This window comes from Nipponia nippon, unplaced genomic scaffold (genome assembly GCF_047370975.1).
Source record: "Nipponia nippon isolate SJK-2023a ecotype South Korea unplaced genomic scaffold, ASM4737097v1 scaffold_57, whole genome shotgun sequence".
In the NCBI taxonomy this organism is placed as follows: domain Eukaryota; kingdom Metazoa; phylum Chordata; class Aves; order Pelecaniformes; family Threskiornithidae; genus Nipponia; species Nipponia nippon.
The window spans coordinates 145,832-164,233 of NW_028262377.1; the positions used below are offsets into that span (position 1 = coordinate 145,832).

Genomic DNA, 18,402 nt, shown 5'->3' on the forward strand with positions numbered 1-18,402 from the left:
ACCCAAAACACAGCCCCATACTGGCTACCAAGAAGAAAATTAACTCTATCCCAGCTGAAACCAGGAGAACTAGTCATCCGCAAAATAAGAAGAGTCCAGTAGGCAGTTAATGTCTTCTGTGGCTAAAAAGGAGTGAGGGGAGGGCAAAATTGAGCTGTAATCTGTAAGGTTTTAGTTTTAATGTCAAAATGAAGATGTGTGGCAATTCATTAGTGTAGAAGTTCCAGAATGTGGGGAGTGGCTAAACTTAAATTTCTAAACAGTGAGAAGTGCAAAGTTAAGATTCATATCCCCACCCCAAACAAGTGGCACTGTTCCCTCTTAGACCCTTGTGTGTTCTTTTCTATAATGTGGAAAAAGTTGCATTTTAAAATACAAGGTATATATAGAGATTACAAATATGAAATTGCATTAACTGCAGTTTTGCTTATACTTTGCAAAATATTAGCACACAGAAATGGAAAAGACAATATTTATGGGAGGCTAATTTATGCAAAAGACTTCATTAACATAAACCTTAGTTTTGAAATGAACTTCAGGGGCAGTTTTTCTTCAAGCACTTGTTCATTTGTTGCAATAGATGTTTGTGCAAACAGGCCATTTTAATGTCATGTGTATTTTAAAGTAACCGTATAAGCAAACTGATATGGATTGTTTCCACTGTATTAACTGTCTCCTCTAGTTATGGAAGTAGCAATTCGGAGTTTAGGTTTCTAAATGCTTTTGAATCTTGATGGTTTGTTAGTTAATAGGAAATTACACCAAAATGTAAACCATACATCTGTTTTCCATAGTTTGGAAAGCAAAGATAAATCATTACTGAGAAGATAACAGAGTTTGTCAGTGTTGGTTTTGATTTTATGGCAGGAACAGCCTCTCTGATCCTGGAAGGCTGACCTAAGCATCACCAAGCATCTCCTTTTCCATAGCTACTTGTTTGAAGTTACCATATCAAGCCAGGTGAAACTAATCTGAACACACTAATTGTTGTGTCAAAATATAGTTGTGCTGTCCATATTGAATGGATCTAATAAAAGTCCATAATGATGTTATGGTTTTTGATGTTTTTTTTTTATGTTCAACCTCTCTTGAAGGCATTCTGGTGATGGATGCATCTGCCTGATTCAGGGAGATCTATTTGACTTGCAAATTCAAGGCAAAGTGATTTTGGATCCTTCTAAAGATTAGATTTGCGTAAATATTAGCTAAAGTTAAAGGCTGTTCTACAAACTTGAAACCACCCATCAAGTTATGAACAAAAAGCAATGCTGAACTTTGAATCAAATCTGTGTCTTGCTGTTCTTTTTTTAAGCCATATGTGAAGAAGGGAAATACTATATCCACTAGATGTTTGTAGAACTCTTTCTACTATATATGGCAAAACTCTTTGAAAAGCTTCCCAGATTAAAATAGAATATGGGAGGAGGTTTACAGACTAATTCATTTTTAGCTAAGATTCTCTGGCTGGTTTTTAACTATATTATATTTTGTCAAGAATTGCTTGGTGAGAAACAGGTATCTTGATGGTGATATCTGATGATATTCAGTAACAGCTGAAGATTCTCAAATGTCTTCTCCAAGAAACCTTTTGATAATGGCAGTCAAACAAAAACAAGCATATGTTCTTCCTCCAGCAAGCAACTAGTAAGTCATGAACAGCATTGCATAGGTTTGGAAAAGCACTGAAGAAGTGGTTGTTCGTGTATGCAGTTCTTCAAGATGACTTGTTGATGAATTGTTCTTACAGCTACTCTGTGACTCGCCCTTCAATTTCACTAATGTGGAGTTTATCAGCATTGTGATTCCTTACAGTGGAACAAAGATTGGGTTAGGACGACACTTTTCTTGTGTGTTTTTTTTTGTTTGTTTTAATAGTTGCGGCAGCTTTGAGAGTATGAGTAAGTGATGTCTGAAGAACACTGATGCCTATAGTCCATTTCAGGCATACTGTATATGCTGATCACATGCACTGCTAAAAATTGAGTTATTCTGTTGATGAGGACAGTTTTTCAGAAAGCTTGGTTTACTGGGGCAATCTTATTAACTTGTGGAGTAACTTTTTAGTAAAGTTACTTTCTCCTTTGCTATTTAAAAAGCCATGCAAACTAGAGTTGAATGTAACTAAAGTGGAAGCAGGAAAGTAAGTACCAGGTCTTAGCAAACTTATCAAACAAATTGAAAAACTGAAGATGATCATACATGGTTTTGTAGATGCTTTCAAATGGTTTTGTGTTCTATAGTCTTTTAATCGTTTTTGAAAAGTATCCTGTAAACTGAAAAGGCATTAGTATGGGTTTTATAACCTAATGTTTGTTGCCATGTGACTGGATTATTATGGTGAACTGGATTCTCTTAAGTATTTCTTTACTACCCTGAACAAATAAATAGTACATTTATTATAAAATATGGAGCTATAAAAAAAGGAATTTAGTAAGATGTTTCTAGTGAAGATTGTGTTGCCCTGACTCAACATAAGTAATGAAGTAAAATAAAAATTAACAAGTTCTTGACTGGAGTCACACAGTATATAATATCCCTGAATTTCTTCGGAAAGGATTTTAAGTTAAATCTTTTTTAAAAAGGCACTTAAATGGGCTGACTTGCTGAACATACCTGAGAATTATAGAAAAATAATTTTCTGATCATTAGTTTCATTGCTTATAGGCAGTTTTTATGGATGTAGAAATATGTGAAACCAGTAATATATGAGATTTTTTTTAAATTTTTGTTGCTGGAAACTATTTTCTCATATTAAGGCTCTTCTAATTCCAGTTAAAGTTGTTTAAGGGGGAGGGGGCTAAGCTTGGATTAGAAAATGGGATATTAGTGTAAAAATGGAAATAAATTTTAGAAAGTTATGTTAGTGATATAGCAAATGCAATTAAAAAGCAAATTATCATCCAGAAGATGATTTCTTGGAGGATTTGTGTGTGTGTAATTGGCAGGTGATTTCCTCTCTATCTAAATAATGTAGTATGACTTGGGAAGGAGAGAGAGGCACTTATGACAAAGTCATTTGTTCTGTTGTTGGAAAAAGGTTAACAGTTTAGTCCGATAATCTTAAAATCTGTGCAATAGGTTCTTTGATAAATAAAGATAAGACATCAAATAAACAAAACCCCAAGAAATACTTTTGAATTAATTTGGTTTCCTTGTGTCACATGCAAAATATTTTGACTGTAAATCTCCTTCATACTGACTGCATATGGGCCTAATCATAGTTTCAAAATGTGATGAGAATTGTGTGATGATGTCTAACTATTTACCTCTGTGGAAAAGAAACCTGATGTGGTCCAGCTTGATGTTTGTCTATATTAAATAAAAATCTTTCAACTATGCTTTGTAACAAAATCAGGCAAAAATTCGGGTTGCATTATAAAACTACTAGTAGGAGGTAAGAAAAAAAATCTGAGGCAGAGGTTGGGATGTCAATGATTTGATCTGTATTTAGGGATAAGACCCCAGAGATTCTGCCACAGATTGTCTCTACCTAATGGAAAAGGGAAGATTACTGTCTTGTGTACACTAAATAATATGAATGAGAATGAACAGAACTGTTTATGAGGCATAACGAATCCTTAATTTACCTACACTGTTAGAAAACCTGTTGAATTCAGAGGATGAACCGAAATAAGACTAAATTTTGTGGAAATAGAGCGAGGATGTCTTTTTACAAAGGAAATTCACCGATTTGGATTTGTTTATATGCCTGACAAAATATTTTATTGAAGGAGATGTGTATGCAATTTATTATGTTAATTTCTAATCGCAGTGTGAACAATAAATGCAACTTTAGAAAGGGCTGTCAAATACATTCAAGTATATCTAATTGTGATGTTATTTTTTAGTGGATATACTGTAAGCAGTTCCTGAGAAAGGACTGTAGTGTTGGGCCCTTATTATTATCTTCAGGTTCACATTTACTCTTCTTCCTCTCCATTAATAGGTAGCATAGATCAGTCAGTGTTAAAGGAGTTGCCTCCTGAGCTCCTGGCAGAAATTGAATCCACCATGCCACTTTGTGAACGTGTGAAAATGAACAAGCGCAAACGTAGCACAGTTAATGAGAAACCAAAATATGCTGAAATCAGTTCTGATGAAGACAATGACAGTGAAGAAGCTTTTGAATGTAAGTAGTACATCGTTCTGTTCCTACTCCTAAAGAAGGCTAATATTTTGCTTTTACAAAAAGATATACTTTTTTTTTGTTGGCTACCCTAAAACATATGAAAACAAATTTGCTGTCCAGACAACTACTTGGCCAAGAACCTTTTTTTCTTTTAAAAGAAAAATTACTTGATTTCAATTTGTCACTCAAGATGAAAAGCAGCTAGTTGTTAAATTCCTTTCCCTAATTACCTTATGGGAAGTCACTGCCTAGATTTTTTTTAGTTGTGCAATGAAACATTTTTAGCCAATCAGATTAAAGAAAATATCCTGTAAAGCAACTCAGAAAACTTGCACAGAACGCTATGCAAAGAAAAATTTCAGTAAATATATTTTAAATTATTCTGAGTTTCATTGATAAGAAAAGCAAAGAATCCCATCTTGAATTTTTCTGGCATGATACATTAAGAATGTTAGTGCCCAGAAGTTTCTTAAAATATTTCTTCTTCTATTATTTCCATGGTATATTGCTTGAAAAACTGGAATTATTGCCGATGGTTTCTCAAAATAGCATTTGCTGATGATGCTATTTTTGAATCAAGTGATTTCAAAGGAAGAGAGGAAGCTTGTAGTTAGACTTTTGCTGTGCAATCAGGTAAAGTTCATAAGTGTAAAAAAAATTGTTATATGCCTCTAAGTTAGGAAGGGATTTCCTACTTGCGAATAAGAGTGTCGTTAGTTTGTCTTTGTGGTGGTTCAGTTAGCCAACACTGAAAAGAAACTCCATTAAAATGGAATGAATCAGTTCAGTCTGAGTAACATCTTAGCTGTGTTACCTATGCAGGGCTACAGAAGTGCCTGTTGCTGTTAACCTGAGAAGGCATCTTGCTTATAATGATTTTTTTCCAAGTTTAGCCTCTTTCAATCTTTGCTTATCTAAACATCTTACTGAACTTCTGTAAAACATAACGTTTTGCTTCTTAGTCTTTCTTTGGGTCCAAAAGAGAAAGATTTGTTTGTCCTGCTTTTTTAATAAGTTCTCGTCCAACAGATATGCAATGCATATGCACACATACACATAAAAATTATAATAGCAATACTCCTGATCTTTATCAAAGAAGCAGAAAAGAATGTCCTTTTGTTTGTTTGTTTTTCATTTAAAATATAACTGAATAATGCTGCTTTGACCGTGAGTATGAGATCTTGTAATCAGATGATTTGCTTCATTCAGGATTCTATATTCTCTGTTTACCGTATCATTTTGCCTGTTTATGATGTTAATAATCTGGAACAGTGAATTAAAAAAAGAATAAGTAAAGCACAATTATTTAAGTTGGTTGGGAACGGAGAGGATTGTTAGGAATTTCAGAGAGATCTTAATCTACCTATTAGCCACAGCGGTTGTTGAAATTCTTAAATTCAAAGTAAAGCAAATTAAGGAAAACTTTCACAGTAATTATATGCTTTAAGGGATTCTAGGTTCACTGTATCCACTCAAGAGATCTGGCCATCATTCTAAATAATTCATTGAGGACATCTGGTTTAAAAATAAATTATAATATTTCTCAAAGGATACTGTAGAACTGAACTGAGTTAAAACAAGAGACAAAATGATCAAGAGAATGAAAGATTTGTGACAAGTACACTGAATAGATTTGTACTGTTACAAATATGTATTTCAGAATTCTTTTGGTTGTCTAAAATTGAACTTTAAAAAATATGAAATAGTGATTGTTATCGAAGAAGATAAATTTGTTTGAGTATCTCATGAAGAAGGGGCATTCCATTAAATTAAATGATGAGAAATTAAAAATTGATTAAATCATTCTCATACAATAAGTGCTAAATGTGTTATTGCATAAATGTTTGGCACAATTCAGAAGGAAATTGGGTGTTTATATTCCAGATAGTCTTTTTTATGTATAAATTAATAATAACTCTTGAAATATTATTAATATTTACATATTTAGTCAATTTTATCTACTTCAAAATAAACTTTGTAGAGCAATGACTGATTGTGAATAGCTGTTCCCGTGTTCATCTTATTTGCCTTGCAGAGCCAGCACAACTGTGACACATTCTGTTTTGTCGTGTAGCATTGATAAACTGGTCAATTTAAATTTCTGCTGGAAAGCAATATTGGAAGTTACTTTTCTCATGGAGATGTAGCTGGGGTCAGAATTCGTCCTACAGAGCTTAAATTGATACTGACGATTTGTAAACTGTGGAGACAGATTTCATCTACCTCCACAGAATACTATCTCATGGGGGGAAAAGAATCAGTTAAGATGTGTAAAGTCTTTTCCCATAAACCCCCTACTTTCTTCTCCAATATGCTCACTTCAGGTATCCCAGACAGCTCTCCATTTCTTCAATCGCAGTTAACTCTCAACCATTTTAGAACTGACAGTGTTAGTAGCTCAGGCGTCATGAACATGACTGTACTACCTCCAGAAGCAAGTCTGATCCATAAGCAGAACAGCTCAAAGCATGAACTAAATTATTACCTTAAACACTTGGGCCACCTCTGTGCAGAAGTTTCGTATTATGTTTTCAGAAGTGGGAACCCTCTAGGGTGCAGTGCGGAGCATTAGTATCACCACAGGTTCAATGTTGTTGTTTTTATTAGTTCTGAGCCTGGGCTGACTATTGGCTATATCCTAGTACTATACCAGGTGTGACTATATCCTGGTATGTTTCCTATGCTTCTCAATAAACTGGGGTTGTGGAAAGAACTTGTCAGTTCTGTTCCAGTTCTGTATGAATGCTTGGAGCCATTTTGCTCAGAAACAACCCTATGTATAGTCATACCTCTCTCAACTTCAGGAGACTTTGGTAGAGACACAGATGTCAGGGCTGTTATATGCAAGTTCTCTGCTAGTCTAGAATGTAATGTTTTGGAGCCGTTTTGATCTTCACAGCACAGTCTGTGTTAGACATCTCTTTGCTAGCCCAGTTATCCTGTTACCTTAGATAATGGAGAGTTGGCTGATTTCATGGATGAAATTACCTCCTCCTCCATATCCTTTTTCTGTTACATCTTAGCCCCCTCTCCCCTTCAAGACTGTCTTTGAAAACAACAGAGAACTCTCAATTCCACACACACACACACTTTATTTCCACCAAGTCTCTGTTTCTGTATAGAACGTTTATCCCAGTTTTTCAACGTTCAGTTCTGTGGGGCTTTTTGGTCCTGACTGAAAACTGGTTATAATAACCTTCTGTGGTATATACTCGCTGCCTGGTCTAGAATTGTGACTCCAGCTTTCTCCTTTACACTGAATTTCCTGCGATATATATCAAGACAAAATTTTAGTTGTCTTGGCAAAACAGAATATCTTTAAGCAACTAGGTTGCCAAGTCTCATTGGAACTTGCTATGTTAGATGGGCAAAGCAATCACTGAATTGGAACATGGACACCCAGTAATAGTCGCAATTTAGATAACTGAAGAAATTATCTCAATGTTCTCTTATGAAAGGATGAAACTGATTTTGATTTGTTCTACTTTCCTTACTTTGTTTAAAAGGACAAATGCCCTGTAAATTTGTATTTTTAAATGTTTGCTGGTGTCTTTGCCAGTTTCAGGCACAGTTTTCATGTAATTCAAAAGAAATTGTTAGAATAATGCCATAACAGAATTTTATGATAGTTTTAGAGTGTTCACTTGTTCTACAGAACATCTATACGATAGTGTTTAACTTGCAAATGTATAATTTTGAGCTATTAAAAGTAGAATTTTTGTACTTATAAGGAAAATGCATTTCATTTCTAGCTTCTCGTAAAAGACATAAAAAGGATAGAGATGAAGCTTGGGAGTATGAGGAACATGACAGAAGAAGTTCTGGTGACCATAGGAGAAGTGGTTATTATCATGAAGGAAGGAGGACTTCTGGTAGTGGCCGTTACCGTAATCGCAGTCCCAATGACTCTGATATGGATGATTATTCTCCTCCTCCTAGCCTCAGTGAGGGTAACTGATTTTTAAAATTTTAATTTCTTCCATAATACTAGTGCATTTTTAAAGGATATGTTAAACATTTTAAAATAAACATCTTTACATGCAGTATTGAATATGAGCGCAAGAAATGTAAACAATCCTTTATTCTCTTAATTAGTGGCTAGAAAAATGAAGAAAAAAGAAAAACAAAAGAAGAGGAAAGCTTATGAACCTAAACTAACACCTGAAGGTAATTTTAGAGAATTTATTTTCTACAGTTTGTATTTTCTGTTTTATATATAAAATAATTATATATACATTTATTTTTTCACCAGAAATGATGGATTCTTCGACTTTCAAAAGATTTGCTGCTTCAATAGAGAATATTTTGGAAAATTTAGAAGACATGGATTTTACAGCTTTTGGTAATATGTCAGAAATTTTCAAAATGCTTCCCCCAATTAGAAACACAAGAAACAAAAAAAATTGTACCTCAGTATTTTCAAATTTCCTTCTTTGTGATTTAATTGCATGCTACGGTATACTGCATTTATATGGCTTCTATCTTGAGTGGAGGCCTTTTCCTTTCCAATTTCATTTGCTGCTGCAGGAAGAAGATCCTCCTTCTTGTTCCCTGTAGAATCCAAAAGGGACATAGAATCATAGAATCATAGAATACCAGGTTGGAAGGGACCTCAAGGATCATCTGGTCCAACCTTTCTAGGCAAGAGCACAGCCTAGACGAGATGCCCCAGCACCATGTCCAGCTGAGTCTTAAAAGTGTTCAGTGTAGCAGAGTCAACCACTTCCCTGGGGAGATTATTCCAATGGTTGACTGTTCTCATTGTGAAAAATTTACCTCTCGTGTCCAATTGGAATCTCCCTGGAAGTAACTTGCACCCGTTACCCCTTGTCCTCACCATGTGACTCCTTGTAAAAGGGAGTCTCCATCTTCTTTGTAGCTCCTCTTTAAGTACTGGTACATGGTGATGAGATCACCTCTAAGCCTCCTTTTCTCAAGGCTGAACAAGCCCAGCTCTCTCAGCCTATCCTCATATGGCAGGCTTCCCAGACCCTTGATCATATTAGTGGTCCTTCTCTGGACCCCCTCCAGCCTGTCCACATCTTTTTTGTATAACGGGGACCAGAACTGTACACAGTATTCCAGGTGTGGCCTGACAAGCGCCGAGTAGAGAGGGATAATGACTTCTTTATTTCTGCTGGTGATGCCCTTTTTGATGAAACCCAGCATCCTATTGGCCTTCTTGGCTGCAGCAGCACACTGTTCACTCATGTTGAGCTTCCTGTCCACCAGGACCCCCAGGTCCCTTTCCACAGAGCTACTCTCCAGCCAGGTGGATCCCAGTCTGAGCTGCACTCCTGGATTATGTTTTCCCAGGTGCAAGACTTTACACTTGTCTTTGTTAAACTTCATAAGGTTCTTGTTAGCCCACTCTTCCAGCCTATCCAGATCTTCCTGCAGGGTGGCTCTCCCTTCCAGAGTGTCTAAATCACATAAATCACAGTAAGACAATTAATAGTCCCCTGGAATGGAAAGGATACCTCTTTGGGATGTCATTAGGGTGCTATCTTCTGTCAAACATATCTTTGTAAACAACACTAACGTAAGATAGTTCTCTTGCCAGTAATGTCTGAGGTACATAATTTTGCATCTGTTGTGGCCTTTGGCCCAACAGAGCTTGATTCTTCAATTCAGCAGCAGAGTGCTTATGCACTTATGTGTGAGGCACTGAATCACTGTATGCTCCTTATCCATTTCAGTGGAAAATAAGCCATCTTAGCATAAGTGTCTGATAAAGTAGTACAGGTTGACCAAGATGACTTTCTGTTGAAATGGATAATGGAGCATTCGTTAATTTTTTCCCTACCATCTTTGTCACAAGATTAGAACAAGGGGAGGAGCATAGTAAACACATCACTACAGCAATGGTGTCTACAACCTTGGATTAAAAAGTGAAGTAATTGGTTCTTTCTATATGTCTTGTAACATTGTGGGTTTTTTTGTACGGGTAAATGTGATTAAGAAGCAGTGTATCCCAAGGTACTTAATTTCCTATGTGTTTTTCATCTATTGCCCTTCCCCAGATTTGAACTTTAGAATTAGGACTACAGTCATTTAAGATTTGTTTTACTGAAATGAGGGTAATGGCACAAGAGGTACAATAAATGGATTTTGTTATATTAAAAATATTTTTAATTTATGACTTTCAGTCATATTTAACAAGTAGTTGTTTTAACACAACCAAAAGTTGTCATCATCAGTTTTCATTAGATGGAACTATAAGATGCTAGCTATTTGGAAAATCAGTTCTTTTTCTTCAGTTGGCTTTTTCATATTGGCTGTAAAATACTGATTTCCTTGAAGTCTTATTAGAAATATGATTGTTATTTTTTTTTTTAAGGTGATGATGATGAGATTCCACAGGAACTGCTACTGGGAAAGCATCAGCTTAGTGAGTTGGGTAGTGAATCTGCAAAAATCAAGGCAATGGGCATTATGGACAAGGTACATCTTCATAGTATTTGACTCTTTTTGAACATTTAATTTTGTTAAACCTACAAAAACTTGTGTCCCCTGTAATATTCCGCCTTCTTCAGGTGTGCATGTGACAGATCCTGTGAACAGTTGTGCTTCTGCTGACTTAGCTGAAGTGCTTAAAAAGTTACCACATCTTAACTGTTACTGTCTCTGAAGCTGAGAGATTTTTGGTCCTTCTCTGTGTTAGCACTGACTCAGAGCACTATATGCCAATAGGCAACACATGCCTGAGCAGTAAAATCTAAAATAATTAATCTACTTTCACAAAAGCACATCGACCTGTAGGCTTTGCTCCTTACAGCTAGTGTTGAGCAACCGCAGTAAAACAGAACCTGCTGGCAAAGTAAAAAAAATCCACCCTTTCTGATATATGCCATTAGTGCAATATATGATGTCCAGCCAGCATCACACTGAATTGCCTACTTCCTTCCTCTCTCCAAAGAGCCCTTTCAAACTTAGAAGATTTAATGCCCCAGGTGATAAGAAGATTAATTTTCTGTAGACTGCATATCGTGGTTTCTTTGCCATACTCTTCCTGACTTCAGTTCAAGGGAACTCTATTGGTATCACACCTCTAGAAACAATGTTCTTGCTTTCCTTATCTTCCTAGAACTCTTGGCTTTGGGCAGTCTTGTGTTAAATTCTTACTCTGCCTGCTCATGACCACTTACTATGTTTATGAAGTGTCTGTGAAGCCACTTATTATACAAGTCACTCTGAAGGGTTTTCTTTAATCCAAGATTTATATAGTCTTCCTGGCCTTTTCTTCGAATCTCCCTACCTTCCTTTGTAGCGTGCTATCAGCCTGAGTGTTTCTCTTTCCTGATAGTTCTCACCCTTAATCTCTGTACCCTGTTTTTATCACATACATACATACATGTATACATAAAATCAGAATTTTGTTGCTTCTGAAGGTGAGCACCAATAGTATCTGGATGAATGAAATTGACTCTCCTGGAGTTTAGCATATTCTACAGATTATTTAATCATAATTCTGTAGAACATCAGTAAGTGAATTTGACTTACTTTTTTCAACATGTTAATTTTTCAAAGTTGACACAGTTATTAAGAATACGTTTCCTTTTTATTAGCACTCAAGTATCAGGGAATTTTATTTCTGCTTGCCCATAGAATTTGGATTTTCTCTTAATAAAGCTCTATATGGTCAGTTAAAATTTGTGATTGATACTTGGATTTGGTAACTTTCTATTTCTAGAAGCAAAAGTGTATAACTATACAACATTAATTACAGATATGCAGTTTTAAATACATTTTTATGGATTTTGCTGGTTGAAAATGCAGTGTGATTGCAGCCTTAGAACATATTTCACTAGTTTAATTCTATTATCAGCATTCTCAATCATGCTGTGTCAGAAACCAGACAAGTCAAGATCCAATCCTTATCTCAGATTACTTACAATTTAAGTTTGTCAGATTACATAACATGTTCTGTCCTTCATCCATGGACATTTTTTTCAGCAATTTGGAAGCCTTTATGTTGTTTGATGTGTTTTGTTTCTTGTTTTAGCTCTCAACAGATAAAACAGTAAAAGTCCTGAATATTTTGGAGAAGAATATTCAAGATGGATCAAAGCTTTCTACATTACTTAACCATGTGAGTTTCAAATTACATCGTTTCACACCATTGTGTTGAATAGGATTTTCTTCACTTGAGTCCCATATAGTGATGGTTTCAAATACTCTGTGTGTGTGTGTCTGTGTGTGTGTGAAAGGAATTTCTGATTTAATATGTATGTGATTAAGAGATTGCCAAATTTTAAGATTTGAAGTAAAATTTAATTGATTATATTCTTTCAGTACTAAACATGTTTTACTATAGTACTGATAGCTAACAGATGTATTGGGAGCCATTGAGTTGTCTTTTGACTTAATTTTAAATATTATAGTTTCATCCTGAAATATTCATGGTAGCTGGTATAACTTGCATTACAATATTTACATTATATATTACATTACATTGCATTTACATTACATTACCAATACATTACATATTACAGCTTTCACGTAAGAGCAGGCATATTCTTCTCCTGAGCATTAAGAACTGAGGAAGTGCTTAACATTTAGGTCCGCTCTTATGCTGCCAAAGTTGAAGTTATCAACGTAAACAAAATTAACAGGAAGTTTAAGATTTTAAGTGTGCTTTTTTTCTGATATACCTAAAACTACATGAGGATTTGGAGTTTTTTATGAGGGCTGAAATGTGATATTACTACATTTTTATTTATTTATTTCTACACTTTCCTAGTCAAAACAATATTCTAGCAAGAATAGAGTTCTTGAATTTTATGGAAAAAAAAACCTTGATCTGCAGAAATAGAGAATAATTATGTATATTGGAAAGGAAGAATTTGAACTTGAAAATGAAAACCAGAGACACATTATTTGTACCTAAATATTTTCATCTAGATTGTTGGGTTTTCAAAGTTTCAGTATATGGTTCTGAATGTCTTTAGCAGTATGAAAAATAAGTGAAAAGAAGGTGCTGATTGACCTGCTCTAATTCAATATGATTGAGTCTTTATGACAATGCCTTTAAAGTGATATTTTTCTTTTAGCTTTTTGTAGTAAAACTCAAGATTATTAAGCAGTTAATGACATTGTCCAATGATTGCTATTCAGAGCCAAAGCTTCAACTAAAAAAGAAGTAATCTTTAGCCAATCAGGTTTTAGATTTTTCTTAAATCCCATTAAACATGATTCAGGTCACTGGCAAAGAAAGCCTCTGCTAAGGAGTAAGCTTACTTCTTTTACAGTGCAGAGTGAAAATTGTCCCTGCCTCCATGTCAGGATATTTTTCAGAAGAGGCAGATTGCACTTGCAGATTCTTTTTATTTCCAAGATTAATGAGAAAAAAAATATATAGAAAAGATTTAAAACTACTTGGGTTTTTGTTTTTATGGGGGTTTTGGTGGTTTTTGTTTGGTTTTGTAGGGGTTTTTTTTAATACTATATGTGAAAGTAACAAATTATTTAAAGCCATTCTATGCAAGAAATTTACGGGGATCCTCTCCTGATTTGCAGATTTCTGTTGATTTTTCAAATATATATATCTCTCATATTTATAATGCACTGTGATATTTTTAGATTCTCTTATCCCAAAGGGAAAAAAGCTGATATAGTTTCACCAACCCCTTATTTTTACAAGGAAAGCCAACAGTGTTGAACCGTGCTGTTATACAGGCAGGAAAGATTCTTTTTCTTTGTAGGCTATATCTGTACCAGAGAATTTATTAAAAATTCCACCTGGTTTTGCTCTTAATAACATTATTACAATATTTCAGTAGTGCTGAGTGGTCATAATTAACCTCATGTATGTTTGGTTTTTTTATAGCATGTACAAACATAGAAATACAGAGGATTCTATACCCTGTGCTAAATCCTAGTGGTCATGTTTGATAAGACATGTTTTAAACTCATTGATAATAGATGAGTTGGTCTGTGAAGTGGAGAAAGTTGTATTCTCATGAGAGTTTTGTGTGACTTAACGAAGAGATGCGTATGAAATTCCTTCTGAGGGCAAAAATTAGACTGATCAAAGCAGCAACTGAGCATGCACAGGATACTAGAAGAAAAACACTAGATGACATTGAGTTTGAATTTTGATTAAGGTACATCATTCTTAAGTAGAGAATGTGGCAATCTTCCTTCATAGTAGCTACGATGACACTCAGAAAGCTGCTTTGTGTTTACAGAAAGAATACAGTGAGATATTGAAGACTTGTAACTTGGGGTTACAAACCTGTTGCTAGTAAAACAAACATTAGTTGATTTCTAAAACAAACTATTTTTTGTATCATAAAGGAAATACAACATTTTGTATGTGTGTGTGTATGTAAGTATATTAAAATAATGTTATCTTTTACTTGGTAAGGATAAAAATTTGACTTCTTGTTCACACTATCTTGATTTTTCTTGCTTGTTACAGAACAATGACACTGAAGATGAGGAGAGATTATGGAGAGGTCTTATTATGGAGAGAGTGACAAAATCTGCTGATGCTTGTCTTACTGCTATCAATATTATGACATCACCAAATATGCCTAAAGCTGTATATATTGAGGACGTAATAGAAAAGAGTTATTCAATACACAAAATTTTCATTTGCAGAACACTCTCTATCCTCAATATGATCCTGTGTATAGAGTGGATCCTCATAGTGGTTAGTATGCTAAATGTTTTGCATTTAGCGTTTTATCAGCATATACATACCTTCCAGATGTGGGTGTCCAACTTCAAGAACTGTTTTAAAAATCTTGGATCCAGAATTCAGAGCAAATATGAAAATATAGAGAATTTTGCTTTCCAGCTGGTTCTACTAAATAGTTTTTCTTCTGTAAGCAATTGCATTTACAAATCTGTAGTCATGCAGTTGTTTTGGGGACATTTTTGGAGGAAGATGATCATCTTTCTAATATTTGATATAAAGTGAAACATCGAAAAAATTAATAAAGATATTTTTTATTTTCTAGGTGGTGTTTTAAGTTCAAAAGCAAAAACGTGCCAAGTGTTTCACCCACAAGCAAAGAGTTATAGTGATGTTGTATAACAAAGTTTGCGACATTGTCAGCAGTTTGTCAGAGTTGCTAGAGATGCAGCTTCTTACCGATACAACTGTTCTTCAGGTAAGTTTTATCAGAAGAATTTCTGTCTGAGAATATTTTCTTTTCCCAGAGAGACTGTAAAGTGTGATTGTCTCAATGACATGATGTATGAAATCAGTACAAACTTTTGAATTGTTAACATCAGTGACTAGTTTGTTGTATGGTATATAATCTGGGGAGAAGAGCATTTAATGTTCAAATCTTTAATGGCTTTTATTGTACACTTAAGAAAAGTTTAACCTGATTGCATTCAAATATCATTTAATAACTTTATTTGCAAATAATATGGAAAGTAATATATGTTGTTGAATACCTTACCTGCTGAATGAATACCTGCTTGACGAAACTGCATAAATATCAGTTTGTTAGTCCAGAATATACTTGCAATGGCTTCTTTCTGTTGATAGGTATCATCTATGGGAATAACACCTTTCTTTGTAGAAAATGTCAGTGAACTACAGTTATGTACCATCAAATTAGTGACTGCAGTAAGTAATTTTTAATTTGCAGTTTCATGTTCCTGTACTTCTGAGAGTTATTAGAACATTTACATAGGCTGTATTTTTGCTGGTAGAGAAGTGGAGTTTAGAACTAATTTTATTCTTGCATGTTTTTACAGTTTGGTATCATAATCTAAGAAGAACAGTATTAAATCTACTTGAGCTGCTCCTATTTGTAGAGTACTCTATAGGAAGAAATAGCCTACTTAACCCAAGGAATTTACTTAATTTTGGTTATGTTGTTTTAAAGTGTAAGCACAAACCCCTTCCTCTTACCTGTCCTTTCTTGTCTTAAGAAAATCTTAACAATGTGGTTTTCCTTATTTACTTTGTTAAGAGTTTGAATTTATGCAATGGAATAAGCTACAGAACTAGTAGGATACTTCTATATAATAGAATAAGTCCTTTTCCTCAGAAAAAGTGGCTATGTGAAAAATTCATGGGGTAGATAAAATATTATTATTTCAGGGAAAGGCTTCACCAGTGCAACACAGCTGTGCTTGTTCAAGTGGAAGTTTTTGATCTTTGTGAGGATGATGTGCTCCAGTATTTATAAAAGTAATTCTGCCTAAACAAAAGGAGAGGCAAACTCTACAATCCTGACCCTGTAAGAAATTGAAATAATATTTCATGTCAGGCAAACATTAAAGCTTAGGACATGAAGTAAAACTGGTTTCTCAAATGTGCTATAAAACTATGCATGTGTTCATGTAAATTTATGTTACCATAGAGTTTTGATCTATACTGGAATCTGAAAGCTTAGCATTACACTTTTTGACTTTCTTATACAGTGCATTGTACAAATGGCAAAATTTTTTAAAACATACAGTATTTTTAAAGAGCTAATACACATTTATACTATCTGAAGATTTTTTTAAAATCTATATTTGAAAAAGTTTTTTATGTATTTTATAAAGGAAATACTTGCTTTGAAAAAACAAAGCAATGCATTACAAACCATAAGGTATGCATTAAATATAATTTATTTAAATGTCATCTAAAGTGTATGTTTCTATATATAGTTTTTAACAATCTATTTAACAAGCGATATTTTACGTAACAATAAATAATTTTTTAACAATCCTATAACTGTTAAATAGGTGTTCTCCAGGTATGAAAAACATAGACAGTTATTAATACTAGAAGAAAATTTTTCACTGCTTCCCTTGCGAGACTACCAACTAGCAAGAGGAGTTTGAAAAACTTCAGGTAATTTTTGACATAGATTGATAATTTGTAGACAGTATTTACAGTTTTGTAGATGTAGGATTTTAGGCTTCAGTATTAACAACTTCTTTAAAAATCTGTGAATCCACAATCTGCGCTTTGTTAGAGGTTGATATTTCAAAACCTCTACACAGTGAGAGCAGAAGTGCCTGAAAAATGTATTTTGTAATAATCACTGTTTCTTATGCCATGTATTTATGCCTGCTTACAAAAATAATTGAAATATCTTATTATTTGTCTCACCAAGGATGTAAATGAGTGTAATATTAGTGTGCATTCAAAGGTTTTTGTTGGAAAATTCTTTGGTTCTGTTTGTGTGGATTCTATATAGTTTCTTCATTACTAAAGCTTAATAGAAGAATTCTGGCTGAACTTCTTTGAGGACACACTCAGAGCACTCTCTTCAGGAAAATCAATCTAATACTTCTTTGAATGAGTTTTATTTGGGAACTACTCAGTTCACTTTAAATGTCTTTTAAGTGCTTCAGCTGGATTTCGGTGCATCTTCTGAATAATAGTATAGGTTCAGGTTCAATTTGAGAAAAGAATCTGACCTGAACTGGATTTCAGTTAAAATTGAAGTTGGACACTTGAAATGATTCTAAAACATTTGTTGTTGGCATTGATTTTGTTCCTTGCTTGCATACATCTCTTTTCCCCAGAGACAGACAAATTATTAATGAAAATAGGTTGTCCGATCCCGGGGTGGATGAACAGGAAATATCCAGGAAAAGAAATTCACTGAAACTTTTAAGTTGAATTCAGCAACCTTAATGTTAACATGAGTGCTTGTTCCTAGTATTTCCTATTCTTTTGATTCCCATGAGACATCAGAGAGATCTAGCAAATAGGAAGGTGGTAGGCATAGGAGCATAAATGGTAGATACCCTCTTTGAATTAGGACCTTTAATGAAAGGAAGTCACTATCTCAAGACCACAATGACTGCACTGTTTATCTCTAGAGTCTTAGCTCTGATCTGTTGAAGGACATTCCCTGTCTGTGGCTACAGTCATGTAGAGGTACAGCTTATCTAAGAGGTGATATGAAAAGATTTTCTCTGTACAAGTAGTCAAAGATAACTTCATAAAGATAATAATTGCAATCTGTTTTGTGCCTAGTTATTATTTTGATAATTTGGGGAGAATTATGTCAGAGATTATAACCTTTTCATATTGTTAAGGGTAGCATTAAGTTGTGTTGATGTACGTATGGGTAGTAAACACTGTACTATTTGTCAGGTTAAATCACTTGGAAGGGGAGAAATGTGAGGTGGAATGTATTCATACTGGTCGTACCAACTTAAAGACACTCTTGCACATGCTGAAGGATTTATGGAACCATGGAATCATAGAGTCATAGAATCGTTTGGGTTGGAAAAGACCTTTAAGATCATCAAGTAAAACCGTTAACCTAGCACTGCCAAGTTCACCCACTAAACCACATCCC

The 18,402-nt window shown here is 34.4% G+C and overlaps 1 protein-coding gene across 1 annotated transcript in view; it reads left to right on the forward strand.

Annotated features, from left to right (window-relative positions):
* Positions 1 to 18,402, forward strand: part of LOC104014471 (nipped-B-like protein) — a 224,644-nt gene that overhangs the window by 124,041 nt on the left and 82,201 nt on the right. Inside the window, exons 11-16 of the mRNA XM_087735451.1 lie at positions 3,947 to 4,129; positions 7,882 to 8,079; positions 8,225 to 8,296; positions 8,382 to 8,471; positions 10,470 to 10,573; positions 12,135 to 12,221. Of these exons, the coding sequence (XP_087591577.1) occupies positions 3,947 to 4,129; positions 7,882 to 8,079; positions 8,225 to 8,296; positions 8,382 to 8,471; positions 10,470 to 10,573; positions 12,135 to 12,221 (734 nt within the window). The remainder of the gene's footprint in view (positions 1 to 3,946; positions 4,130 to 7,881; positions 8,080 to 8,224; positions 8,297 to 8,381; positions 8,472 to 10,469; positions 10,574 to 12,134; positions 12,222 to 18,402) is intronic.